At 44.9% G+C, this 27,383-nt stretch overlaps 2 protein-coding genes across 13 annotated transcripts in view; one reads left to right on the forward strand and one right to left on the reverse strand.

Annotated features, from left to right (window-relative positions):
- The window catches only part of MTMR3 (myotubularin related protein 3), a 68,233-nt gene extending 55,762 nt beyond the window's left edge, over positions 1–12,471 (reverse strand). For 4 of the 5 annotated variants that reach the window (XM_015877980.2, XM_015877979.2, XM_015877978.2 and 1 more), the window contains exons 1-2: positions 12,221–12,471; positions 11,723–11,766 (exon numbers count right to left, since the gene is read on the reverse strand). The gene's annotated coding sequence lies outside the window, so the exon portion shown is untranslated. The remainder of the gene's footprint in view (positions 1–11,722; positions 11,767–12,220) is intronic. The other variant, XM_015877976.2, reaches the window with a different exon arrangement.
- A 95-nt stretch (positions 12,472–12,566) lies between these two features.
- Positions 12,567–27,383, forward strand: part of ASCC2 (activating signal cointegrator 1 complex subunit 2) — a 31,839-nt gene continuing 17,022 nt past the window's right edge. The window contains exons 1-7 of one of the 8 annotated variants that reach the window (XM_015877984.2): positions 12,567–12,585; positions 18,659–18,758; positions 21,229–21,324; positions 22,397–22,573; positions 22,881–23,051; positions 24,727–24,856; positions 26,748–26,815. In XM_015877984.2, coding sequence (XP_015733470.1) covers positions 21,244–21,324; positions 22,397–22,573; positions 22,881–23,051; positions 24,727–24,856; positions 26,748–26,815 — 627 coding nt within the window. In that variant the 5' untranslated portion in view covers positions 12,567–12,585; positions 18,659–18,758; positions 21,229–21,243. Of the gene's footprint in view, positions 12,586–18,658; positions 18,759–19,218; positions 19,365–19,654; positions 20,520–21,228; positions 21,325–22,396; positions 22,574–22,880; positions 23,052–24,726; positions 24,857–26,747; positions 26,816–27,383 lie in introns of those variants that run through there. The other 7 variants (XM_015877987.1, XM_015877983.1, XM_015877986.1 and 4 more) reach the window with 7 other exon arrangements.

A 27,383-nucleotide genomic window follows, 5' to 3' on the forward strand; every position in this document is an offset into this window, starting at 1 on the left:
GCACCAGGGATGTGATGAACACAGCAGTCAGGCTCAGCACAGCTTGGTTTCACAGATGAGTTAGTGGAGTTGGTAAGAGAAGCCTCACTAACTTACACTGACAAGACTGAACTTGAAGCTGTTCACAAACCTCATTTCAAATTGTCAGAATGAGATTTTCAACCTATAGATGAAAGCCTTTGAATAGAAGCAACCCAATTATGGTTTACTACTAAACAATGAGCTTCATTCAGCAAGTATAGCATGCTAAGGAAATAACTGAATAGACAACTAGAAAGAGTGATTCAAGTGTCAGCCTTCATGAGAATAGCCAGGACAAAGTGCTTTTTGTTTCCACCTTTGAGATCTTGACAAATCAGAACTAGATTAAATGTACTAGCAGACTAACTAATACCTCACACTGATACACGATCCCACAGAGGAGGATCTGCCAACATTTTGAAGTAACTCACACCACAGCAAACACAGCAATGCATATAGTCCATTTCCCTTGCATGAAGCTGCAAAGGAATCGTGCTTTTTCAGCATTCTAGTACGCTCCCAGGTAACAACTTTCCTTACAGTACCATAGAAACATACAATAAAATATCCTCACTGCCCAGGTACTAAACACCATTAACAGATTCTTAGTGTCATTAGAGCCACCCAAGTATCTGCATGAGTACTATTACCAAGTAAGGTGTTATTACCCTTTGGAACAGGACCTGAATTGGGTGTTTGTTGTTTGTACATTTTGCATTTAACCTTGCTGTGTTTCTCCAGCACTATTACTTGCAGCTCAGCAACCAAATCCAAGTTACTGAGTAACTTCCAGCACCGAGTCTCAGTGCGCTGCTCTAACAGCTGAGTTATAGACACCTCAACACCTACAAACCCAGTAACTCTATTCCATACCCCATGAGGACTAAGCATATTTTATCTGTGAAAAGCACATGAACATTTATCAGCTGAGATCTCAAACAGTACTGCAAGTACTAAAAGCCAGAACTTTTAACAGTTTCAGTTATTCATTAATAAAACAGGTCTCCAAGAAAGAAATGCATCTGTTTCCACTTCCTGCATAAATCCCCAGCAGAGCTCAAGCCGTGCCACCAGCACATAACCCCTGTGCCAGGCAGCAGACATAAACCCTTATGACACAACAGTCGCATTTTTTGAGAGGTAACTAAACTCAGCAGCAATGGCTGCACTGCCAACACGCTGCTCTCTCTGCACCAGAATCCACGCCAGCATTCCAGTGCCATAAGGCAACCCATATTCTTAGCTCAGTCGCATGATCCGCAGAGCGGCCCTGTTGCTCAGTACCTGTCACAGGCTACACCAGCAGCACTCCGTCCAGTGAAGGCTTAACAAGGCAGCAACTTAACATTAGGACAAGAGACAATTTTGTTCACAGATAAAACACTGAAGAAGCACTCATACATTTTGCTTGCAGCAAATATGAAGCATAGCATCATAAAATCCTCTCCAAGTATGCAGCCACACTGAGTGTGACACCCATGTGGATGTAAGATGCAAGGGACAAGGGGCTAAAGCAACACAAAAGGTGAAGGTGTTGATTTCTTGCTGTGTCACTAATGACAGTGACACAGAATACTGGAAGGAAGTAAAGCTGTAATGGAGTTAGGAACTTACCTCAATTAACTGGTGGGATGGCAGCATCAGCACTGCTCTGTGACCGTTTCAGACGACCACATGACACTAAAGACTTCAGTGAAGGTTTTGTGCTTGAATGAGGTTTGTAAGTGAACCAAACTTAACTAGTCAAATTAGACTTATTTCTTACTTCAGAGTTGGAGCCTTTGGTCACTTCCATTCAGCCTAGTGTGTTAGTTTCTTTTTTTTTAAAACCAATTGCATGCCACAGTGCTCACTCAGCCTATTTTGTTCAGGAAGGACTTTCCCCACTCTTGCTAAAAAGACTGTAAAATAATACCAGGTGTTATGAGGCATCACCTTCAAGATAACAATTCAGATATTCTTCATTTGAGAAGTAACTGGAGGAATCTCTTGGATTTCACATCGTGAGGAGTCACCCACAGATCAGCCCCTAAATACTAATCCCTGAGATCAATGCTGTGCTTAAACCTGAAGAATGGAAGGTAGGATTAGTGGCAGGACAGGTCCAGCTTTGTTTGCTACAGGTCACTCCTAAAAAAAAAAAAATCACTTAGGTTTGGAGTGACACACAGCAGTATTTCAGTAACTGAGATCTAGAGATGTAGGACACAGGTGAGTAAGTACAAGTTGCTCTTTAAACAAATGCAGGTTTTAACAGGATAAATTCCTACTCTATAGAGTTTAAAGGTTACAAACAGCTCTGTGCTGGAGGAGCAGTTGAGCACCAGGCAACACGCTTTATATAACAAGGCAAAGACGCTCTAAATTCAGAGGCCAAGCTGTCACTCATAGCACAACCTATGGATTCCCAGCTTCACAACTTTCTCTTCCATATTTACACACTCACTATAAAAATATCAGTGTGCTGTTTGAACTCTTAACATTCTGGTTAAGGTGTTATTAAGAAACAGAAGTACCTAAGTCACCAACATGAGTTTTGAGGGGTGAAGTGGCTACTCGGAAGTCAGCTACTAAGCAGGACATTCCTCCAACAGGTCTGAATCCATTGTATCTGTTTCAACATGTAGAATCTGTTCCATCAAGTAGGATCTGGTAAGTCTTTCAACAGCACTTTACATGAAGTCACCTAGGGCAGAATACACACAACTTGACACCTGTCTATAGAAATACGATGTTGATTGGTTCTGTTTGCAAACACGACACACTGAGTTGTTTAACCACAGTTTTTCCTCCATCCAGCACAAGCCTTCTCTAAACTGACCCCAGGGCATTCCTTCACCTCTCACATTTCAGCAAGTTGCAAATAATCCAGCAGACCTCAAGAAAACCAACCACACACAGGCACTGCTCTTAAGTTTTCCAGAACCAACCAGGAGGTTGGAAGTTCCAGAACACAGAGCTAGAACACCAGTTTGAAGCTCACTGCTCATTGATACAGAGGTTCAAACACTGACCTTTCACAAGCAGCACAGAGCCCAACTGGCAACATGCACCACTGCACCTCACCTGTGCTGCACAGCAACATCTCCTGACTGCTTAGAGAACAAACAAACCAGCTTTCCAGTATGAAAACCTCTGCTACTCACCAACCTACCTGAACAAACTTGAGTGTTCTCCACACCTGTGGAAGTGCACTGCTCTCCAAACCCAGCATGGAAATCCAAACTAGCTTTAGGAATTCTTTAACCACCTTGGCAAGGTCCAGTATAAGAACTGCGGTGTTCAAAACAAGTTTGTGAAGTTTTTACTGGCATTAAGTCTCTTTAAACTGCAAACTTAATTTCTTCCCAGTTCAGGTGCTTACTCCTAACACAGTAATTCTTGCACAAAAAGCTCAAGTCCCTTCTTTTCATGTAACCAGTCACATTAAAGGAGACTAACTTCTCTCAAGGCACATTTTCAATTATTGCTCCTTGCCTGGAAGTGAAGTCAGTTAGCTCAGAAATAACACTGAACCTGCAAGAGTTTACTGACAAGTTTCTGGGTTTGGGGGGAGTTTTGTTTGGTGGTTGGTTTGTTTTTTAAACTGTTACATTATTTGATGAACTGGGCTTGACAGGGCAGCCAGTGTTTCCAATTAGACTAGAAACTGACTCTTACTGGGGAAAGAATAAAAAGCAAGAAGTGCTATATACATTTAGAAACAAGGGTGCAAGGTAGATTAAGCCTGTTGTAACTTTGGGGCCTATAAAATAACTATGTGAGGCTTAACCTTGCTAGGTCCCTAAACTGAGCACCAAACAAACCATGTCTAGTAGCAAGAAGTAGGCTAGAAGTAGTAAAGGAAATGCATTCAGGAAGGGCTGAGCTGATAATCACCGCATCAGTTTAATTAGTAGCTCAGTATCAGGCAGCTGTACATACTACGACAGGTTAGAAAGCTGAACAGCAGCTTGAAATAGTTCAGAAAAATAAGCTACAGGGCACGGCAGCATCCGACTCACTCTTCAATGAGCTGCCAAACTCTTTCCTCCTCAACCAGAACAAACCAAGTTGTCTTATGCAAGAGGAAAAGTCTTCATACCTTAGTGCTGACAAGAGCACGGCAGCCTGAAGAATGATGCAAGAGCACTATTAATTTTAATAGGACGGCTTTCTGGGTGTGTCCCTCAAAGGGCAGCAACACCTGCACTTGTACCTTATACAAACACCTTCCTAAAATCTATTCTCGAGACAAGAAAATGAGAAATAGCTCCAAGTGTCTGTGCTCTACCAACCTTAGACTTGTATAATCAAGCTGAACCCCTTCATCCTCCAGCCACAAATCCACAGGCTGTGCACTGCACACCAACACACCCACCCACCTCAGGCATCATCCTGAGCAGTGACTCCAATGAACTGAACCACCCTCTGTAGGTAAGCATCATATCAGGCAGGTTTCAAGATTGCTCTCTACTCCAAGCGAAATTATTACAAGCTGCAGGTTTGGCACTGCTCTTATCTCATCAAATCACTGCACAATTCCCACCCTTAGTCCCCTCTAACAGGTTATCAGTCTTCCACACGTTCACAGGAAGTGCCTCTGTGATAGCAATCCCATAGAGCACCTGGGATGGCCCAGCAATTGAAAGCCTGACAGCTCAGACCAGCCACCAGTCAGCACTCCACCCCACGTGAGTTATCTTTTGCTTCTCTAATGAGAACCGATACAAGACCTCCCGCAGTTATTCCTCCATTTCTTTCAACCTGAGTGAAACAGCCTGAGAAGAAGCTTCAGCTGCTGGTAGAATCAGTTACTGAGGATATTCCAAGCAATGTAAGAGTCACTGGATACATAAAGCACCAAATGTTGCAACAGCAGCACCAGAAGTCAAGATGAATATCTTCTAAATCACTGGGATCTCATTCCATCTTCAGTTCAGTGTCATATCACAATTTTAGGGAATTTGCTACTCAAACTGCCAACTTCCAGAAAGCCCCAGTGATGGACTTGTTATCCTCTTACTAGAAAGGAGCGTTACCCTCAAGGCCAGCATCCATCCTACTGCTTAAAACAGCAAACTCTCAAACACATGCAGTGGATTTTTGCTCCAGCTGTTAAAGCCCGAGGGGAAGGAAAAGCAGCAGTGCCATGACCAGGTGTGCTGTAAGCTAATGGAAGAGGCTGCTCTTTTCTGAGACAATATTTTAAATTATTTCACTTCAACGAGCATTTCTGAGTAATTAAACAGCCAGATACCATCTGACGTCTCAAACAGCCTCAGATTCTGAAAGAACCTGTAATTAGTTTTCCTGCCAGGCCATTCTATACAAACACAGTTTGAGCACCTGTAGGTATAACGAGGACAGAGGTACACATTGGCATATTGAAGCTGTAGCTTTCTTCGTAAAATAAGCCAGGATATCCAAAACAGAAATCTGATCTCTTCATAGCAAGAGGTCTGTCTGACCCAACACTGCCCCTGGTTTCTGCCAGGGCACACACCAGCAATGAAGCACTGAAGCTTCTGACACGCAGCTCCAAAGCTGCACATTCCCATGTTTCCTCTCCCTGCAGCCCTGATTTACTCATCTGTAACATACAGGGATGCTCTGCAGCAGTGAAGCACACTAAGCAAACACCTCCAAATCATGTGATACTCACGCTTGAGTATGAAGGGATAAAGAGATTCCAGTCCAAAGTAAAAGAAAACAAGCAAGCTATTGTATTCCGCACTAGGAAACAACTGTAAGCCATAAGCCAAACCTATAAGGAAAACCTACCAGACCTCTAAATATTTACCTTGTTCTCATCTCTTCCCTTTTTCCACAGAGATCAGACTTTCCCAAAGCACAAAAAGGTACATTCTTATGGAAGTCACTCAAAGAAAGGTTCACTGAACATAGACAAAGATAAGAATTTAATTATAATGGGTATCCAACCAGAATATAATGCACCGTTCACAGCAAATTCCTGCTATTAGCAATGAGAGAAAACAAAGATATTGAATTCTCCAACATACTCATGATTAGTGTGTCCAATCACCATGCAATTAAAGAACAGGAACTCTTAATTGTATTGATGCACATTGGTGTGATAAGGATTAGTCACTCGTTTGATGACAAGCTTATCCACTCAAGAAAAACATGCCCAGCACTCAGATGGAAACAAGAAGATCTACAGGCAGAGGCAATAAGCTTACAAGTTTACATTAAGTAGGCTTCACTGGCTTCCAAGTTCCACTTATTAGAGATAAATAACCAAAAGAAATTAGAAATGTGGTCCACTTAGACACTTCACTCCAGCTTCTTGGGTCAGATGGTTACCAGTGTCTACATTCAGCAGCATTCAGGAGTGAAAGGGGGGGATCTGTTCAACCAGTGAAGGCTGTCAGACACCACGGGGGTTCTGACGTGACAGCACACTACAAATACTGATTGTTATAAGAAAAGTAAATGAGTTCCTGAAGAATAAAAGCAAAACTATCAACTCATGACTCACAAAAGTATTTCTGCTCTACTCAAACTAAAATTGACTACGGAATGGATGGAGCAGTGTCCTCATTAATTCACAATAAGATCTGCCTCTGGGATATGGCAGGTGAACTTTCATCTTGTAGCTTCCCATTTTACATTATCTGTTCTCTGTTGGGAAACAAGAACTTCAAGAACCCACAGAAGAGCAAAAGCAAACTTTGATAACCAGAGCTGTGAGAGTTACAGAAGGCACTCTCACAGCTCTGGTTGGAGGCTGGAGGAAAGCAAAACCGAAGACAGTTTTCAGCTGCAAAAAATGCAGAACTGGGTTCCAAAGCAAACAGCCTATCAAGGATGCAAACAATATAATTAGGAATGACAGAGCTTCCCAGCACCTCATTTTATCTCAGGTTTAAAGTTCCAATGATAGCAATTACGTGCTTGCAGATAGCCATGCAATAAGTAGAGCTTTCCCAGGTACACATTTATGTCAATTATGGCTGCAAGAAATGAAATTAGGCAGCCACAGCAAAAAGCTGACTCCCCTTCATGGTCTACTTGCAGAGAGAGCAAGGAGTCACGCTATGGGTCCCCAGCTTAACTAGCTGATAGGAAATTCCAAAGAAACACTTTCTAATCTCAAACTCAGCCACAACCACTTCATGAACAGCCTAACAGTCACGTTGAATGCTCGTAGCAGTGGCATAAGTCATACCAAATTAGCACTAGATCAGCCAGTAGACAGGATGATTCTGACTGCTTCAATACCACAACTACAGCTTCATCTCAGAAATACTCAGTTATTTTACCCATGTACTAGCTGCTTTAAGATATTAATACTTTAAGACTCCACAGTTAAGGTAGGTGTAGATCAGATCAAACCTTTCCATCTACTCCCCAAAACCCTGACAGCGGTTGTACCAAAACAAAAAATAAACTTGCTTACAGAACTGTCAAACTGGATGAAACAGAAAAGTCATTCTCAAAGGATTCAGAAGCTTATGATTTACTCAGGGGTGATATGAAGGACTGAGCTGGGGAGACAGCAAATGAGCCATACCCCCAGGCAAGTCCTGCCGCCTGCTCCATGCTCCATGCAGCTTCAGGAAGCCAACCAAAAGCAGCTGGTGTTCAGACAAGACTCTTAGTTCCCAGCTATGCTTTGCAGCATGTAGACATGCATTTGTCCTCTTCTTGAAAAGGAGCAGCTTCCCCCAGGGGGTCACACAGAGCTTCATGCTGCCTGGAGCCCGCCTCGGCACTGCTGATGTTGGAGCCAAATTCGACATGCATAGGAAAAGAGAAGCTGTTTTCATTTCAGGTAGCAATACAGAATTAATGCTCTGGATACAGACTTAATTATAGCAACGCAACAGTCTTCCTCCACAAAACCTGAAGTGTATCACCTACCTCAATATTGATTACATTCTAGGAACTGAAGCTTGTACTGCACCAGAACAATTGGAGATAGCTGGCTTAGAGAATGCATAGATTTGTACACACAAGAAATATCCTACAGACATCTTAGATGGAGTCCTCTATTTCAAGATATTTTATTTTCAGAAAGCCCAGTTAAAACATGACATACAGCTTTTCACTTGTTTCCCCAACTGAAAAACCTTCCCACATTCTTAAAACAGGCCAAAGCCTCAAGGAAGGAAGCCTTCCATAGACGCCTTAGCTGAGTGGATACTGTACACACAGCATGGGAGAATCAGATCTATGTAGTAAGTTACTTAGACAATGTTGCCTCTATGGAAAGTAGAAAGCAGTTAACAGTATCTTTTTAAGATATTTTCCCACTACTGCCTAAAGGAAGCAGGACATGACAGGGTAGATCTTGCACACCTGTTAGAGACAATACCAGTAAAGAATAACTTCTGTTCTGAAATTAAAACAACCCAAAAAATCTCAATACATCCAACATTCCCCAAAGACTATTAGCCTTGAGTCTGCTATGTGTCTGTGTGCATCTGCACAACTGCCCCAGCTCAAGAAATAGCACCCAAGTCTTGCCTCAGCCTTGCAGTCTCCCATAGGCACAATGATCAGCTCTGAGGGGTTAAATTGATATTTCCTGTAACAAAGTTAAAAATGCAATCACAACTTCTTATTTTAAAGCTCGGCCTGAAGAAGATAAGAACAGTACATTATGAACTTTGACATTTATGTGTTGGTCCACAAAGGAGAAGAGCTCAAGCTCTTTATTAAAACAATTTCATCACCTTTCCTACACATCCACCAACTTCTAGGCCACCCTCTGGAACTCAGAGCCCCTTACCTCTCATCAGCTCCATATGCACTTTCAGCATTAACTCCCATAGAAGATCAGTGCCCCCACAATACTGTGTTCTCCCCAGTAAGACCTATACAGCATCTTTCCAGTTAAATTGCTATCAGATGCACATCAAATCAACTGCTGCTTCCTGAACTGTAGATTATGATTCCCAGAAGATTAGCCAAATCTAGGTACCAAAACAGCGTTTTTTGATGGACATCGATGACACCAGAAATAATGCCTTTATCTCAACATCCCAAAAAACCTTCAGCGTCACTTTTCCTTGAGCTCCCTTTGCACGGTGCAGAGATGCAGCTCCATCATTCCACAGCATGTGAGCAGAGCATCCCCATTTTATACCACCAACAACCCAGACACACTCCAGAACAACCTAAAAGGTACTGCTGGATTCTACCAGATGATGCTGTACTCCTTTCTTCCTCTGTTACTACTGGTTGATTTCCTCCCCCAGCTCCAATCAGCAGAGACAGAGCTGAGGACTCCCTTATGGCATAAAACAGTCTCCTGGAACAACAGCCAGCTGGTGTTCACCTCCTTTACACCAGCACCAGAAGTTATTAAGCAGCTAAAGAGAAGAACAGAGCTAGGCCACTCACAGCTCTAGCACATCAAGCACGTGCTGACAGTTCTCAGCTACCCACCCCAAAGGAAGGGGACAAGGTCTTGGCTGTTTTTGTTATCAAATGCACTCTGATCAAAAACAGTTGACACCAAATGATGATGCAGCTTGTGATCTTTGGCCCACCCCACAAGCAGCAGACAGCAGCACATGTGCAAGTCAAAATACCCATCTGGATACAGTAATCCTGCCTAACGTGGGACTAATGCATCCAAGGTACAAGTAATAACGCACTGCAAGTTGAGGTCTTGAGTTTCTTACTGACTTTGTAGTAAGTCTGTATTTCAAATCCTAAATTAGCACTAAATTCCCTTTCATATCTTCCATGCAAACTGCTCAGTCACCCTGTGATCTCACAGCTCCACAAAGATAAAGGAACAGCTGTCTTTAAAAACCTCCGTTAATCACAAGAATGATCTGCACGTTAGGCATATTCCCAAAGCTTTCCTAAAAGCACTGGAAAGTTATGGCACTAATATCTAGAAGGATAGAATTACAAAGGAAGCTCATGTCCCAGAGACATAAAACCCATATGGGACCTAATAGGCAGATCTTTACCAGCTACTTCAGCTGGGTACACATGCAGAACAGTTGTACATTACAGCAAAGAGGCACAGACAATTCAGTGCTTGGAAGCTCATCCTGAAAGAAACAATTCATATTATTTGATCTGGTTAATAGAAGTAGCTATGAAATAAGATCACATTCAATTATTTGGGATTTCCATTCTAGCTCACAGTAACTGATAAGCACTGTTGTACTCTTTGCAGTCATAGGCTCTAACAAACAACCAGCACCAAACAGAAGAGTCCCATGATCATACCCAGCTACACAACCCCATGCAGAGCTACCAGAACAGGAACAACCTTTTATCTTCCACAGCAGAAAAGACCCCACATGCTGGATGCTAACCCAGCTCCTCCAATTCACTCCACAGACAATGACTCCTTCCTTGCACTCCAGCAGATTTATCAGGCTCCTTCCCAGCTCTCCAGCAGCCCACTGATACTCTTCTCCTTACGTTACTCCATTTGGACACATTAATTGTCAGCCAAGCACTGCTCAGATCTCCTACTACTGAAGGGCTGACAACACACTTCTCTCCACCACCCTGCACAGCATGTAGGTGGAACGAGATCTCAGATAAAGTGCTGTGCTCTCTACCTTCAGGAGCTTGGACACGCTGCATTTCTGGTTCCTTCTGGTGCAGACAGCCATTTTAATGGGAAAATCAAGAGCTTATCAAGCTGGCCTTGCCGATGGTTTCTTAAGCAGGCTAACACTTGGCTAATTTCTAGTTCAGACAGTTAATGGCAGGACATTAGCAAAATCCTAAATAAGCACCAATAATACTACCAGCCAGAAAACTAACTTGTCTCAAGATATCACTCCTATAATCTTTAGGACTCAAAGACCTTTGGGCACAGTTGCCAACAAACCTGCTGCTTAACATTTTCCCTGCCCACCTGCCTCTCCCCCAACTCCAAAGCAAGCACAGAGAAACCTCTCAGTGCAGCATTTCAGAAGCCTATGCCCCACCTTTACTTATCTGACAATGATTTCAACACTCTGAGCTCACAGCATTTCCTGTACTACGAAAGAAAGTACTTGTTCTGTCTTCTAAAAACCACTATGATCACTAATGCAAAGCAACACAGATACTAGATGTCACATCTCCTCTACCTATAAACTCACTCATACAAGCTCCCCTTCATCCTCTACCACAAAGGATTTTCAGTACTACAACAGGTTTTACTAACAGACCAGACGCACCCTCAGCCCTTTATCTAAAGCTTCAAACATGGCAGGTATTGCACAAAACCTGCCACAGCTCCCTCAGTCACACAACCATCCCCTGTCAATGGGCAATTAAAATAGTCTTTTATTCCCACCATAAAGTCAATCATCACTCCATGCTACTCCATGTGATTCTCTAGACAAACTCTGCTAAGAAAAAGCTTCACTGCACATGGCAACATGGGCTCAGCACACCAGAAAACAGGCAGGTGAAGTGCACAGACAGGAGAGAAGCAGGTACCAGATGTTCAGCCTGTGCGAGGCACAAGCTTGTGCCCAGCCCTCACCCAGTAAGGGAGGGGTGCAAGGAATGAAACAGCCATGGAATCATGGAATGGTCTGGGTTGCAAAGGGCCATAATGATCATCAGTTACTTCTACAGAGAGATGCAAAGGAATCTGAGGTTGGTAAAGCAGCATTCCCTAAAAGGAGGGACAACGCAACTACAACGCAAACCTTGAGCTTCCCTTAAAACACAGAAACTTCAGCACGGTTTGGGGTCAGGAGGGTTGGCATGGAACCGTACTCACCAGAGAAGGGCAACATCTGTTCAAATCCCACCAGAGGAACGGGACTGTTAAGAAAAACACGGGGAAGAAGCTCGATTAAAGCCCCCACGCACCGTAAGCAATAGAAAAGCCCTGACAACCTCGTTAGTGGGAGCACAGACCCAAGCAGCTGTACGCAACCGATATGGGCTGAGCTCGGGGCCGGGACAGCAGGCAACGCGGGGTACGGGCACACAGAGGCGGCCACGGGGCACGGCCAGAGCCCGGCGCGGCCCTGCACCGTCACCTTCCCGAGGCCGCCGGGCCCCGTGGGGAGAAAGAGGAGACCGAGCTCCACACGGAGCCCCGCACCGAGCCCCGAGCCCCCGGCCGAGGGAGCGCAGCGCAGCCGCCCCAGCTGAGGGGGCGTGCCGGGCCGCGGCCCTCCGTGACAGCCCGGCCGCCCTCCGCCAGGCCCCGGCCCAACGCATCCCCCCACGCGGCGCCGAACCCCTTCACGGACCCTCAGCGGCTCCTCACCTCGGGGCCAGGCATGGCGCGGAGCCCCCACACCCCGTCCCGGGGCGCGGCGTCCTGCCTTGGGCCGGGGTCGCCGGGCTCCTGGCTGCCGCCGCCGCCGCTTTTCAGCACAACATGGCGGCCGCACGGGACGCGGGCACGGCGAGACGAGCGCGCTCCCGACGCCGCCTGCCTCCCCCCAGCGGGGCGGTGCCGGCCGCCTCCTGTCAGGTGACGGGGCCGGGAGCCGCCTCCTGCCGGGCCCTCAGCCCTCCTACAGGGGAGGAGTTCGTCTCTATCCCCCTTTATAACCCTGTGGGCCTTTTAAGTGCTGGCTGGATGTGCTGTTGTGACGTCGGAGCCCTAAGATGGCCGTGACCCCTGAGGTAACCGAGCCCCCCCAGGTGACTGCAGCTGCCTTGGGGTGATGGGAGCCATGGTGGTCCTAACCCCACAGGAGCTCTTGGAGCTACATACCCAACTGGAAACCCATTGCCTGTGTGCTGCCATTGCTTCTGTGCCATTTTGGGCCTTGGCTACAAGGATTCATGTGGCCCCTTGCTGTCTGTAAATGTGCTGGACAAATCGCCTTGAGCAGCTTGCAGCTCCTCCATGAAGTAATGGAGAACAGCGAGCCAGAAAGTGCACAGCAGTGGGGAGAAAAGTGATAAAGCAGAAGGAACAAGAGTGCAGATCGGCTTAAAGGCACTGCAGAATGGCAGCCATGTGCAGGTGGCATGGAGCGCTTGCAGGCCCGTATCTGGGTCTTGTTGCGAACGTGCTGGGTTGTCAATGCTTTATTTTTATACGTCTCTTTAATTTACAGTGCACTATGTAGGTCAGGTTGTGCTTTTGAGAGATATTTCCACCTGCTCATGTTTGCCTTGGTCTGGAATGAAGTTACACTAACTATAAAATGTGCTCCTAAATTATCCTCAGGGCTCTCCCTCTGAGTCCAAAGCTAGTCATTGGAGCAGATGGGCTCCGGTCTGTCATTAAGCCGTGCTGAAGCTGGAAGTGGCATTAGAACGAACAACACAAATGCAGGATCCCGTGTCTTTAAGCTCAGATAGAAGCCACACGGTGAGTTGTTTGCTAGTTTGCTCCCTTGGTTGGGGCCAGAAAACATTTGAAAGGAAGTTAATGAGCCCCTCTGAAGGGACTTTTTCCAACAACAAGCCATCATCTGAATGTAAATGCGGCCTGAAAGTCAATATGTACCTTCTGGGGAAATTTAGGAGAAATACAGGTAACTGAAGGGAAAAACAGGATTCCTGGCCTGTTTATACCCAAAATCAATGAAAAACTGTTCTGTCAGTATGGCTGCATTTCTGAAGGGCAGGTGTTGGCAGCATTAGGAAGCAGAATATGACTTTTGAAGGCTCCCTGTTAAGCAGTTACCTCTGCAGTGTGCCTGGAAGGAGATCAAATGTGACCTACTTCAGGAAACTGAATCCTGGAGACCCAGGGCTTCGGTACAGCGTAACCTGCTGGTTGCTCCCTCTGCATTTAGGGACGGGAGCAAGCTGGAGTGCCAGGAAAAGCTACACGTTCCCTGCTACTTATTTCAGTGGCACAGATTGTCTGCCATGGCACCCAACAGATTGCTTGGAGAGTCTTGTGTTCAGATTCTCTCCATTTTGTGTTCCAGTTTATTTATGTATTTATTAATGTTAGGTACAGCCTTGTGTTAAATGACTTTTACTTCTGTTTTCTATGACCGGAGATCATGGCAAAGGATGACAGATCAGGGCAAAGGGTGATAGCTAATGGGAAATGGAAGTTACTGCACCCAAAGGGAGAGCGATGCCCATGAGAACCTGACGTGCAGCTTAAAGAACAAGGCCTCCCCAAACCCACACACCTGGCAAACCCGGAGCACATCCTCACTTATTCAGTACGACGTTTTGCATTTTGGGTAGTGAGGACTCACTGAGGAGCTACCAAAGCACTGCCTGGTTTTAAACAGGGGGAGAAGAGCAACCCAGCCATATACAGCTCTGTTTGTCTGACCTCAAGGACTTTAGATGCATTACAAATAAATGCAAGGGAAAAAAGTAGTTGGGGACAGGTGTGTTAAGTAGAAGATAAAGTAAAATATAATGTGATTTTACAAAAGATAGGTTACATGAAATTGTCAGTTTTCTTCAATAATAGTTTTCTAGCCAACTGATTTACATTGGGCTTAATCTAACCGATTTACATTGGGCTTGATCTAACTGGATTTAATAGAGCACTGAATATAATGCAATATTGTTTATCTGGGGAGCTATTTGGTAGGTGAGAAGAGATGGCAATGTATAAATTGGGTATAAATTGCTAAATGGGAAATGTAGAGATGTCACCTCAAACATGCAGCGTGTGGATGTGTGGGGAGCCAGGGGAAAAGCTCAGAGGCTGAGCTCCTGTGCACATCTCTGGTTGCCTGTCTCTGAGACGGAGCTCCAGGCTTCAGGGATGCTCAGGCTGACCCAGCAAGGCTTTCCTTACATCCTTTGCATCTCACGCTATATTTCTACAAGAGGTAGGAGTGAGCTGATGGCATTTGCTGATGGCACAAGGTCGGGAAGCACTAGCAGCACAGAGAGATATCTGTGTTTCTGGAAGAGCTGGATAACACTGAGTGCTGGCACATCAGAAAGGGGATGACATTTAATAGTGGAAAGTACGTGGCCATGTGCTTGGGGAGTGTGAACAATATCTTCCTAATGCTTGTTGGAAATGACAGAAGAAGAGAAAAATCTGGGTGTATTTGCTGATCTCACAATGACTGAGAACTCCCAAGATGAAGCAGGCTGACAAAACGCACGTATCAATTGGGATGTTTCCAAAGGAAGGGGAGAATATTAGGAGCACGATACAAAGCTCTGCTGCAACCTACTCTGGGATCAGGAGTGCAGCTTTGGTCACTTTACTGAAAGGAGACAAAATGTGACTGGAGGATAATGACAGGGTCATCCAGAGCTTGTCTTTTGTAAAGATTTTCACATCATTTGTTTAGCCAAAAACAAAGAAAGGAATAGAGTTGCTCTCAACAAAACTTCAGGGAATAAGAAGTAAACATGTCTCCATTAAGAGCAAGGGTGATGGTAGTGTAAGAGCAAACAAGTATCCGGTGGCCATGAAGAGTCTGGGCTGAAACATGAGAACATCAGAGCTTCCAACAGCTCCAGTTCTGAGGCTCTAATCGTCCTTTCAGAGCTGCTTTATCCTGGTGCATGTGCCACCAGCAGCTGAGAACTGCCCGAGGAGCCAGCAAGTCCTTCCCATACTTCTCTATGTGCTTCGGACTCAGTCACTGAGCTGCTAGTTAGCTTCTGACAAAGACAAAAGGGATACCTGGTGTGGAAAGATATTCTTTGGGCTGCAATCACAATCAAATGTCATTTTAGTCAGTGGCTGTGTTCAGTGAGGGTGCAGTTAAGACTGATGTGTGGTTGTGGTGGAGGCTGACAGCCTCTTGTTCTGGATCATCCCAATCCCGTCTTCCTGCAGATGCCCATCCTGTATTTGAGGTGCAATCTTACACCTGGAACAGTAAGAAGTAACAAAACCAAACGTGTTTTAGGCACTTTCTTGCCCTTGTTACCATCCAGTGACCCAAACAGCCAAACCTGCTCTTCGTGGGGCATTTCTGTAGTGATGAGAAACCGATGGTAAGGGCAGATGTGTCTCAAATGAAACAAAACACATCAAGTCCTGATTGTATAAGAACAGGAGGATCGTGGCTGGTGAGGACATCAGGGCCTGCATGGTGTGAGGCTTCCCCTGGTTAAAATCTGCCAGCTGAGAAGCTCCCGCTCTGTCAGTTGTTCTGATGAGACCTGAAACATAGATGCTGTGAATGTAAAATAGATTAATAACTTGGAACTAAGGAGATTTTTATGACATATCAATTGTCTTTATCAGTGTTTCCCAGCAGTCTTGTTTTCAGATTGTCTCCTATCTCTGTGTTAACAGGATGTACTGCTAGTGACATTTCGCCAAAGGAAAGTGGCATTAAGTTGTTGTCTTCACAGAGGCTACTTATCAAGCTGATTTTTAGATGATTAATCGAAAATGAAGTTCTTGGGGGCTTTGAGAGCTCCAAGTTCAGTGGAACAGCTACAGTGTTTTTGAGCAAATACTGAAATGGCCCTGGGCACTGTTTCCAGGCAGGAGCACAACAGACTGAGCCTGCCTTGGCTCTGCTGTGTGAGCTGGTTGACACATGAGCCCAGCTTCAAGCAGCAGGCCAGCTGAAGACGTACTCAGCCTGTTTGCGGAATGAAGGACAGCACTTGGCCATAGCACTTGAATTGAACATACTAGTTCTGCTTGGGTTTATGAGCACAGAGCATTCGTCTGCGGGTGATGAATGACACCTTATTTGTGCAGGGCCTTTCTCTACCTGGAAGAAGCAGCTGAGGACATCAATATCAACGATGTACCAGCAGTCCAGTATAGGCAGGATCCTTGGAAGCTTTATGTTCACCTCCCTTATTTTCTTATTCTTAGAAGACTAATAATCCATATTGTTCTTCTAATGAGCTAAAAGTAAGTAAAATATTCAAAATATTCAATATGGAATGCGTCTCTTTAGAGAAGTTAACTGACAACTGTAAGCTGTGTTGTGTTGCTACAACAATGCTGTCTGATAAATGCTTTCAATAATGAAGCATATACATTCTTCTTAATTAGCATGCTAAGGATCCTTCCTTCTCAAGTTAGATTGTTGTTATTATTCCATCATACAGAAGAGCACAAGGCAAAGAGGGCCTAAGGAGTTCCTAAGAGGTAAACAGCTATCTTCTGTGACTACAGTAAATAACCAGATATTCTAAGCAACCCTTGGGCTGTCATGTGAAAATGCAGGGACCTTGAAAAACGGAGTGCTGCCCTACAGACAGAATGCCATATTGCAGTGATCGTGACAGACTACGAAGAAAGCAGGCTGATATCAGACAGTTCCTGGGGTAGCTCCAGCATACCAGTCCTCCCCTTGGTGCTTTTTGCACTGCTTGAAATGAGCAGGCTGCTTTTGTGGTGTATTGCTGGCCAAGTCAGGAGCATCGTTACCATGCAATCAAGGCAGTTGTTGATGTCTATCTGTCAGAACAGTGACAGAGCTACTGGAACCAGGGCGCTCTTCCCAGCCTTGTGACATCTGATAGTTTCATGGTTACATCCAGCACTGAACAACTTCCTCCTGTCCACGAATCACATCAAAATAAGGATCCCTTTGAAGAAAAGCTTTTCCAAGAGGTTCTTGTCTGGAGGAGTTCTGCGCTCAGGATCTGATCCAAAGCTCAATAGGGAGCGAACTGTGACAGTGGGATTTTCCTGCAGGTTGGTTTTTATTCCAAGCTGTTTCCAGTGCTTTGCTTTTCCATGAGACAGGGCCCAGTGGTTACCCTGCACTGCCGGGAGCTGTGCAAGTGAAAGCTTTTCCCTCAGATTTGCACTAAGATTACAGATTTGAATAGGAATTCTATTTGTTTGCCAGTTGAAATTTAATTTGTACAAGTAATGATATGCATGTGATTGCAAGACTCAGTTACACACACATAATGGCACCAAGATTTTGGGCAGAGCTCCGATGGTTCACAGTGCTTTAGGAAATCAAGCTCATAATAATACACAATCGATAAGGCAAAGGCAGCAAAAATCACCAAGAACAGGAATAAAAAGTGATTCAAAACAGCCTGATGACAGACTCTGGGCCCACTGAGTCACTTGGAGACTTTCCACCGGTGCTTCGGAGGAAGGCTGGCAAAGAAGGGGAAATAAACAGATGCCTCTGCAAAGGAATCATGCTTCAATTGCCAAATATTATCCTCCACTAAATAATCAGAGCAAACCTTGAATCTGACATAATCCCTGGAGTTTTGTTCTGCTAAGTGTTTTAAGCACATCGATGGTGGGGTTCAACCCGAGGGCCTGACTCGTCTCGGTGATGTTTGAGAAACAAAAACAATAAATAATTCATTAACAAAAATCAGTAATTCAGAAGGTAGGGTGAGAGATTGGCTAAAGCTGCAGGCTGCCTGACAACCTGCCATGACATTTAAATTGCAAATCAATTGTACCCTGCGGAATGTGAAACGAACACAACCTCTCCGTGCTGCCTTCTTTCTAGAGAGAAAATGCCAGCTTGCTAATAAGGAAACACTGAACATGGCAGCTCTAGGAGAGGCACGAAGGCAGCTTGCTCTATGGGGCTGCTGCAGGTCCACCCCATTCCCTTGTCTCTCCTCTGGCCACGTGTGATGTACAGGAGTGGGAACAGCCATGATGTGGTTACAGATAGGACGGCAATCAAGGTGCTGACTGCTTGCTGCTTCTGAGCATGCCAGACTGGGAGACTGGGAGCTAGAACCTCATTACAGTCTCATTCCTAATGCACATGACTGAGGGCATGATGTGGTTTCCATTCTAGATGCTTTGTATATTTATTGTATATGTTTCTATCTTTTGTAGATTCCGTTCTAGGCCTCTTTGTATAGAACTGGGCTCTGGAGTTTTGGAAGAGACTTCTGCAGTCAAGGAGAGCTGAGATACGTGGAGCACCTCCAGCACAGTGAGTTGGTTGCTTTAAATGCCTCATTTATTCTGTCTTTCAACCCAAGAACGTGTGATTTCAATGGGTTTAGAGCACTGTAAGCTTGGCTCATGTAATCTGTTCTCAGCAGCAATTGAGCTGGTGTTTATGGACAAGAACTCTCCCCGTCCTGCAGCTCAACCTGCTGATTTCCAGTAATGTCCCCAAACAGCAGAGAAACCAAAACTGAGAGCAGCCGGTGTGTGCACTGTGTGGGGTGCTGGCTCTGGCAGCTCAGCTGTCCCACGGGGTTCAGTGCTCTGTGTCCTCTGCCTCCCGTGTGTCAGAATTAAGTCAGTAAGGCCTGATTCCCACTGCTACCTGCACAGGGGTGCACACTGTGCTGGCCTGCACAGCAGGAAGCAGCACTACAGACAGCCCCTCAGCAGGGACGGTCTGACACCGGTCTGACACCGGTCTGACACCCCCGGCCCATCAGACCCATCAGACCGCACCGAACCCATCCCGGCCCACGAGCACATCTCAGGCCCCGCCTCCACTTCCTCCCGACCCCGGAATCGCCTCCTGCTTCCGGAGCGCGGTGCCGGTTGGACGTGGCCGCACGGTAACGGGGCCTGGGCCGGGGTAAAGGCGGAACCGCTCCGTCCCCGGCAGTGCCCGGGCTGCGGTGGGGCGGGGAGCTGGGGTTCGGACAGGGCCCTGCAGGGGATCCGGGCTGCTTTGGGCCGCTGTGAGGCTGGGGGACTCTGCTGTGCCATCGGGTGCTTCGTGCGGTGCTCTAGGTCGGCTGGAGGCCTCCGAGGTGCAGCGGGAGGGAGCCGGGGCTGGGGGCAGCAGGGCTGTGTGCAGCAGGGCTGGGGGCAGCAGGGCTGGGGGCAGCAGGGCTGGGGGCAGCAGGCCTTGTCTGGGGGCCGGGCTGCTCCTCCAAGCAGTACCTGTGTGTCCCCTGCCGTCCCTGCGTCGGGCACCTCAGTGGGCACTGAAGCATAGAGCAGGGAGCATCTGCTGTTGTGTTTCCCTGCTGAATGTGCTGTGGTGTGGTTTGTTTTTTGGATATATATGTTGGTTTTCTTTGTAAGGCCTTCTCTGCTGTGTATCTAAGGCCACAAGGTAGATTCATGATGATTCAGGACCACTGCTGGCTCCACACAGGATCACCCCAAAATCAGACTGGTCTGCATGGTGTCCTGGTACTCCCTGAGCTCCAGCAGCTCAGGCTGTGCCCACTGACCTGGCTGCCTCTTCCTCTGGGGCAGAACCTTTCTCTGATATCCAGTCTGAACCTTCTCTGAGATAAAAAAAATCCCTGTTTATTTAAGCCAAAACTTGCAAAGAGATTATGTCATAGAGATCTGGAGTGATCCTCCATGCTGGGGTCTCTGTGCTCAGACTTATTCTTCATTTGACACAAATAAACTTCTGGTTGGGGCCCCATCTCTTCCAAGCTCTTCCTGACTTGCCAGGCTCAAAATGAGGCACCTGATGTTTTTCCCATATTGCAAATTTTCACTTCACTGTGGAGTTTTCAGAATGACTCTAGAAATTATAAGAGCCAAACAAAGTATTTATTTCAGCTTTTCTGTGCTATGCAGTGTTAGCATTTATCTGGTGTATTTTTTCTTATTATCTTTTTTAACCCTCTGTAGTATTAATAATGATATAATTTATACTAAACTCCATTCTTTGGACCCAGAGGCACAATTCTTCCACTTTGTGTCCAAACCAACATTGCTCCCTAATCAGCCTTGTTCAGCTCCTCCTTTCTTCTATTCTACCCAGGTAATGTGAATAACATTATCTTATATCTTCACCACATAATTTTTTAGTACCGTTTCACTGACATCACTGTAAAACCCTCAGCAGTTTGAAAGCTGTGTTAATCTGTGGTTTACATTTTGCATTAATGCCTGAACCAATGCACATGATCACATCCTTTATATTGAATGCAGAAGGATTGAGTCACAGTTAATTTCAGAGTTAACCGAAATATTCCTGGGCCTAAAAGTGCTGCTGACAATTGAAATCCAGTCCCATGAACACCTGTGGGAAATGGACAGGAGAATGCAAGGCTTCAGATTGCCTCCTTAGTTTGTGATGCCAGGAGATAGGCGGCACACATTAAAACAGACTGCAGGAGCAGGTAGTTCAGCATGACTCTTCAGTAACCAGACTGAAACATTAAGCTTCCCTAAAACAATGTCCTCAGATGCTTTTTGTTGTGCCTGAGATATCCACAGTCTCTCAGAAGCAGGAATGAAAGTGTAGCACTGTGAGTCAAACCTCTTCTAAGGCACGTGCAGGTGGCTCCTGGGTGTTCCCTAAACCTTCAGCATTTGGGTGGTGTAAAAAAGTGCTTTGCAGAAGTTGTTTCCAGCCTCAGTGTGTCTGTGGTATGGTAAAGCTGTCACCTGTTTTGTTATGCTTTTGATTGACTGACCTTGTAAAACACATCCTGTGCTGCTTTTGTTTTTCTGTTTGCTGACGACAGTCACAAGTCATCACAATGCCAGCGCTGCCACTGGATGAACTCCAGCTCACAGAAAAGGATCCCAAGACAGGGAAGCTGAGAACTTTACCGGCACTGGTGAGCTGTATTTTTTCATGAAGGCTTAACAAGACCTTTACCAAATAACAGTCCTATATTGAAACCTGAGCCAAAGGCTGTGTTTGTTTGTTCAGGATATGGTGAAATTTGAACAGTTTCCCTGTTTGGTAGATTTTTCTTCATGTTTTAATGCATTTGCTTAGCTGAGATTTTAGTTTTTTTTAGTGATAAATAAATGAAAGCACACTGTGTTCAACATCCACAATAAATTATGTCCTCCTGTAACTCCTTACCCTTTCAAAGAAAAGCCCATTAAACGATGCTTTGGGAGCTTTGGCAAGCTGTGTGCAGTGTACTTACTGCACTTACTGTGTCCTGTGATCTCAGGTTGGAACCACAGGGTCAAACTGGAGATCTGTGCCTTGTGCTTGTCTAGCACAAGAGCAGCATGCCCATGCTGTTACATAGGAATGTTCAAAATGGTGCACAAAAATGAAACCCACAGTTATCCTTTTCTTCCAGTAACGTAGTCGCACATACTGAGCTTTCTCCTGGGCATGTTGCTGGAGTAGGGCCTGCTGTTGATTTGACTTGCTCAGATTACCCTGGGCATCTGTGTGGGCTGAGGCAGAACTCAAGGCTGCGTTGTTGTGCAGCATGATCCTCGTTTTAGGATTGGGGGATTTGGGCAAACTATTCAGTAACTCCTGAGAAGGGTAGCAGAGTGTTTCTTCTCTGTATTTGGTGGTCATATTGGTTTGACTTTTTGGAATGTTGTTTGAGAACCAGCTCAGAGGGAAAAGAGGGCACAGACAACATTTTAAAGGCATGACTTTAAGCTGTTCCTGTTTGGTTTGGAGGTGTGGGAGGGTTGCTTTGCAAAGCTTTCTGTTAACAGAGTACAAATAACATCATCTGCTGAGTTATGCAGATCTGACTGCTGAAAACTAAGGTTACTCAGTAACCTGCTGCCTTTAAGTATTAGAATGGGAAGTTACCAGAGAATGGAATGACAAACCTGTATTATCGTGTAACCTTTCAGTTTCCAAAAATTCAGCAGTGCAGATGGTAACTGGGCAATCCTGCCACTTGGTCTGTGGTTTTAATACAGTGTTTTGGCTTCCTGCAGCACCCAGAAATAAAAGCAGATCGGTCTTTTGTGCTATACAGACCGCCACCTGTTGTCAGAGACCCTGCCTTAGTGGAAGAATTCTTGGAGCGAGCAAAATTCATTGCAGATGATCTGGACTGGCTGCTGGCTTTGCCTCATGATAAGTTTTGGTGCCAGGTAATTGCCCAAGTTTTGTGGATGCTGGAGAAAAAAACATGAATGGTGTAGGTGCTTCCAAAAGCCACATGTTTTAAATCATCTTCATAATGACTTGCTCATCTTATTACATCATTTATCAAGAATTTTAATTCCTGTACCATACAATGCAAAGAAAGTAATATTTTCTTATAGATTGTGGATTTTAAGAGTTTCTATGTGATGGATGGATAGACCCTGTTAGCACACTGAAATGTCTTGGTGTGAGCATGACCTGTGAGTGTGTGGCATTCCCTTCTTTTCATGTTCTTTTCTTCTGCTGTGCAAGGTGGTATTTGATGAGACGCTTCAGAAATGCCTGGATTCCTACCTGAGCTGTGCACCTCGCAAGTTTGATGTGTTGCTGGATTGCCATCCAGAGGTGAATGACATGCAGAAGCGTCTTCATCGCAGCGTCTTTCTGACTTTCCTGAGGATGTCCACTCACAAGGAGTCCAAGGTGAATATTTCTTTGCCTTGCAGGCACTGCAGGCTGCATAGCTTTGGAAAGAAGGTGATTTGAGAAATTAATCACGTTTCTTATTCACATGCCCTAGCTGCATTCCTCTCTATTTTTATCAGTGTGTTGCTCATTGTGGAGATGATAAACACTTAGAGCTGAAGCATCTGAACTATGCCATGGTTTCTTTGGAGGGAGATCCAGGCAAACAGCTAAATAATAGCAGGTTACAAACGTGCCACGATGCATCAGTGTGACTAGAAAAAAAGGGCAAGTTGGCCTTTGTGGCTGCATGGAATATAGGCTTTTCAGGCCACAAGGAGCCAGGTGTTCACCCTCTCAATCCCACTTCACCTTGCTGTGCAGCACTGTGTCATCTGTGCTAATACTTGTCTCTGCTTGAACTTTCTCCATGTTTTGGACGCACACCGAAATTACTCCAAATTACTATTTTCTTGGCATCGTAATTGAAAGGCATACTCATCCCTAATTGTGCAAGTGCAACTCCCATGGGCAGCTGTGGAATTTTCACAAGGCCTTTGGGCAGGATGAGGCACCTTCTGTTTCACCAATTGCTCCCTTGGTATCTTCCTTGGTTCGGTGTGTGTTATGTGTTGGTGGTGTCCTGACTATTACACTGGTGACAGTCAGGACATTGAGGAGAGGTCTTGGAGTGGGAACTGGAGGACCAGGGAGGGAATGAGTGAAAGGAATGCTGGAGCCTGCAGCTGGCACTGCTTCAGCAAAAGTACTCGATACCTCTATGCTGCCTTTCATTGCAGGGTCTGATTAAATCTTGCCACCCCAATGAGGCAGACAAGCATCTGAAACCATTTCATAGTTGAGTAATTTGAAGAGAATGAATAGTCTGTTGTCATGCAGGCAGTCAGCAGCAGTTCTAGAAATTGAACCTAGCCAGCATAAAGCCTGGTCCTGCTGCTCTGGGAGGGACAGTGTGCATTCTGCCTTTCACAGTGATTGAAAACATTTGCCATCCTAGGCAAATCTGCTGAAAGTCACTGACACATTTTTGCTTGCTTGCTTCCTGGTGTTACAATGGAATTTGTTGTCATCTATAGTTTTAAAAGAAATTCCCTGTATAAGTCATGTGTTTTGGAAGCAGATTTTAGCACTCAGGATGTAGAGCTGCAATTCCTGTTGTTTTGTATTTCCTACTTTTAGACAGTGGCACAATGTCTTTAATGCCTTTATTCTTCTATTCCAGGATACCAATAGCATCAGGGTGTGATTTTGTGTGTACTTTTTCAGTGCCAGTTGCTGTGCCTGGCTGCTCATTGCTCCTCCTGAGCTGAGCCCTTTTTGTGCCAGTCCAGCTGTTTACTTGGCCATGTAGTGAGCCAGGTCTGGGAACTGAACCAACTATAAACAGCCCTGTGTCTTAACTTGTAGGTGGATTGGTTCAGTTCAGGACACAGCCCACCTCCATAAGCAGTGGTGCAAAGACAGTGGTGTGGATGGAGTGATGACAGTGACAGATGGGAATGTGGGGATAGAAGGGACTGCAAAAACTAGTTGTATGGCCAGCGCTGCCTCCTGTGAACCAGAACCTTTAGTGCACGTTCAGGAGGTGTTTTTCAAATGCTGTTGTAATACCGCAGTTCTTGCTAAGTAATATATAGATTGTTCTTTAAGTGTATGTTTTGTTTCTTTGTAGGATCACTTTATCACCCCCTCTGTCTTTGGAGAAATTATTTACAACAATTTCCTGTTCGACATCCCTAAGATAATGGATCTCTGTGTGCTGTTTGGAAAGGGAAATGGTCCCCTGCTCCAGAAGATGATTGGTTAGTTAAAGCCAAGAAACAGCTTGTTGCATTTTAGCTTTTGCCTGCTGTGTGTAATACCCCACTTCTTGCCATTCTAATTATACTACTCTGGAAAACAAACAAACAACTGGAACCTGTAGTTTAGTAGCAGCTGTAGTTTCTAATAGTTCAGTAGTCTGTAGCTTCCAAATCAGGTGATGTTTTTCCTTTTACTCTCTTCTATATGAATGGCATTCATGTCAAGAAGTGCTTTGCTGTCATGAGCTGGACTCAGGATGTTAGGCATTGCCCAGGGCTCAGTTATTTCCTTGTGCCAATTAAATATGTTCTCAACCACTGAGTAAAAGATCAGGAGGGCTTTGCAAAACCCTGCTCAAGTGTGGAAGGAGCAGTGAACTGGATTTCTGGGCAGAAAGGAAGTGGGGTTAGAAGGTGGGGCACAGTCCAGAGAGTTGGGAGCTAAATGAAATGTGCAACAAGAAGTAATTACTGGCCTGTGAAGTGGGAGAACTTGAAATTTCAATGCAGACCTTGATAAAATAGTGCCTTCAAATTGCAAGGCACTTCAGAGCGTTGCTCAAGCAGTGCTTATCCCAAGATATCTCTGTACAGTCACTCACTGTGGCCAGTGCATGTTAAGCAATGTCTCAGCCTTGGGGACGCTGGTTCTGCATGAAGAAGAGGCCATGCTGGCTTAGCTTCTTTTTTTTGTCCTGTGTTCCCTTTGCAAGGGAACTACCTCTGATCTTTAACATCCACCTGAGCACAAATGGAACAGTACCCGACCTTGAATTGAGATCTTCCTAAATTCTAACCCAGTTTGTCCACAGTTTCTGTAACGAACTTCTTCCTTTATTTGGTAGTTATTTTTGTCTCTTTTCCAACTAGACTAACATGAGAAGCTGTGCAGAGACCACATGACAGCCATATTTCCAGGCCAGGAAAACTTAGAAGCTTACATTTTTTGAATCCCTTAGTCTTTTTCAGTAACTTTCACTCTAAATTTAGCAGTCAAGCCTCAGAGGTAGGGAAGAAAGCACGACAAGATGGATAGTTCCCTTTCAAATGTGAAGTTTAAATTATCTGTGTCTTAAAATATTCCGAAGAAAACCCAAGCATGTGAAAGCTCATTTGAATTATCCATATCCTTTGGGGTGCAATGCAGTAACTCCATATGCAAGTAACCAGCAATTTGTTCACCTGATTATTTGCTTTATGTTGTCAGTCTAATGATGGGAACAGCTCTGCTGTGTAATTCATAACTTGATAAACTTTAGGTTCTTCTCTGGGAATAAATTCTTGTGAGATGTGTCTCATAACTCTTAGCTGTGCTCTGTCCTTGCTGGAGAACTCTGTTAATTTTCACAGTCAGAGCAGTAATTCACAGGAAAATAGGCAGCCTCTGTGCTTCCCTGGTGAGGATTTATGGCATGCCATTACTCAGTAGAATATCTTGTAAAGATAATGAAGTCCTAGTAATGCAATAGCAGGTATTACTAAAGCCTCATTACCTTTAAGAAATATCCTACAGAATATTTTCCAGTGTATGCTGAACTGTTATCGGTAATTAAAAGTCAACTCTAGTTGTTAAATAAAGGAACTCGGAATGTTTCAAGATAGTATTTGCATTATTCATTGATTCAGCCTCAGGTGTGAATCATCTGCAATCTCGTTTGCTCTGCTCTGATGAGCACATTCCAGTCCTCTGGTTGCTGATGGGACAGTGTTATAGGGGAGCAGACACTGTGTGTGAGTTGAGAAGTGAATCCGTGCCCGAGTCCTGATGTGGTTATTAACCGTATCTGGAGGGAGTGAGGGGTGTCAGCAATAAAAGCACATCTTCTGGTGTAAATCTGCTTGTTGACATGACTGTCTGAACTAATGGGAATTGGTCTCTCTCCCTTTTCAGAAAATATCTTCACTCAGCAGCCAAGTTACTTTGGTGACCTGGACGAAACTCTGCCCACTGTCCTCCAGGTACCGCTTTTCTGCTCAGAGCTTGGATTTCACCTGCAAATGTGACATAGTTTAGAAGGAGAGAGAGAACAAATGTGGTCATAGGCAAGCAGGATGTGTTTTAGTTTATATTATCTCTCTTATGTATGCTCAAGTGTGTCAGGTAGTTTTTGAACCTTTATCTAAAACTATCACTTGATGACTAATTCCAGTTACTCTTCTTCAGCTTCTGTCATTCTCTTGCCTGTTAATCTCAAGGAATTTGTTAGGCTGTTTAAACAAGAAGTAACTATTCTTCTTACCTCCCCCTGAGTGGGGAAGCATTAAAACTTCAAACAACAAAATAATGACTGTGAGAGGTAGCTAAGGCTTGATATAGTGGAATGGGTTGGCATTAATGCTGCAGGTTCTTGGGAGCAAATGAAAATCTATTGGAAGGGCTGTGCCTTACAAAAGGTATTTGGCATCTCTCTCCGTCTCAGCTTTCATTTTAATAAGCAATTTGTATATTCCCCAGACTTTGTAGACAGGATTTGCATTTAACCTGAAAGGGAAATCAAAATGCCTCAGCAACTTCGTACCCTGAAAA

The sequence above is a fragment of the Coturnix japonica genome, chromosome 15 (genome assembly GCF_001577835.2).
Source record: "Coturnix japonica isolate 7356 chromosome 15, Coturnix japonica 2.1, whole genome shotgun sequence".
Taxonomy (NCBI): Eukaryota; Metazoa; Chordata; class Aves; order Galliformes; family Phasianidae; genus Coturnix; species Coturnix japonica.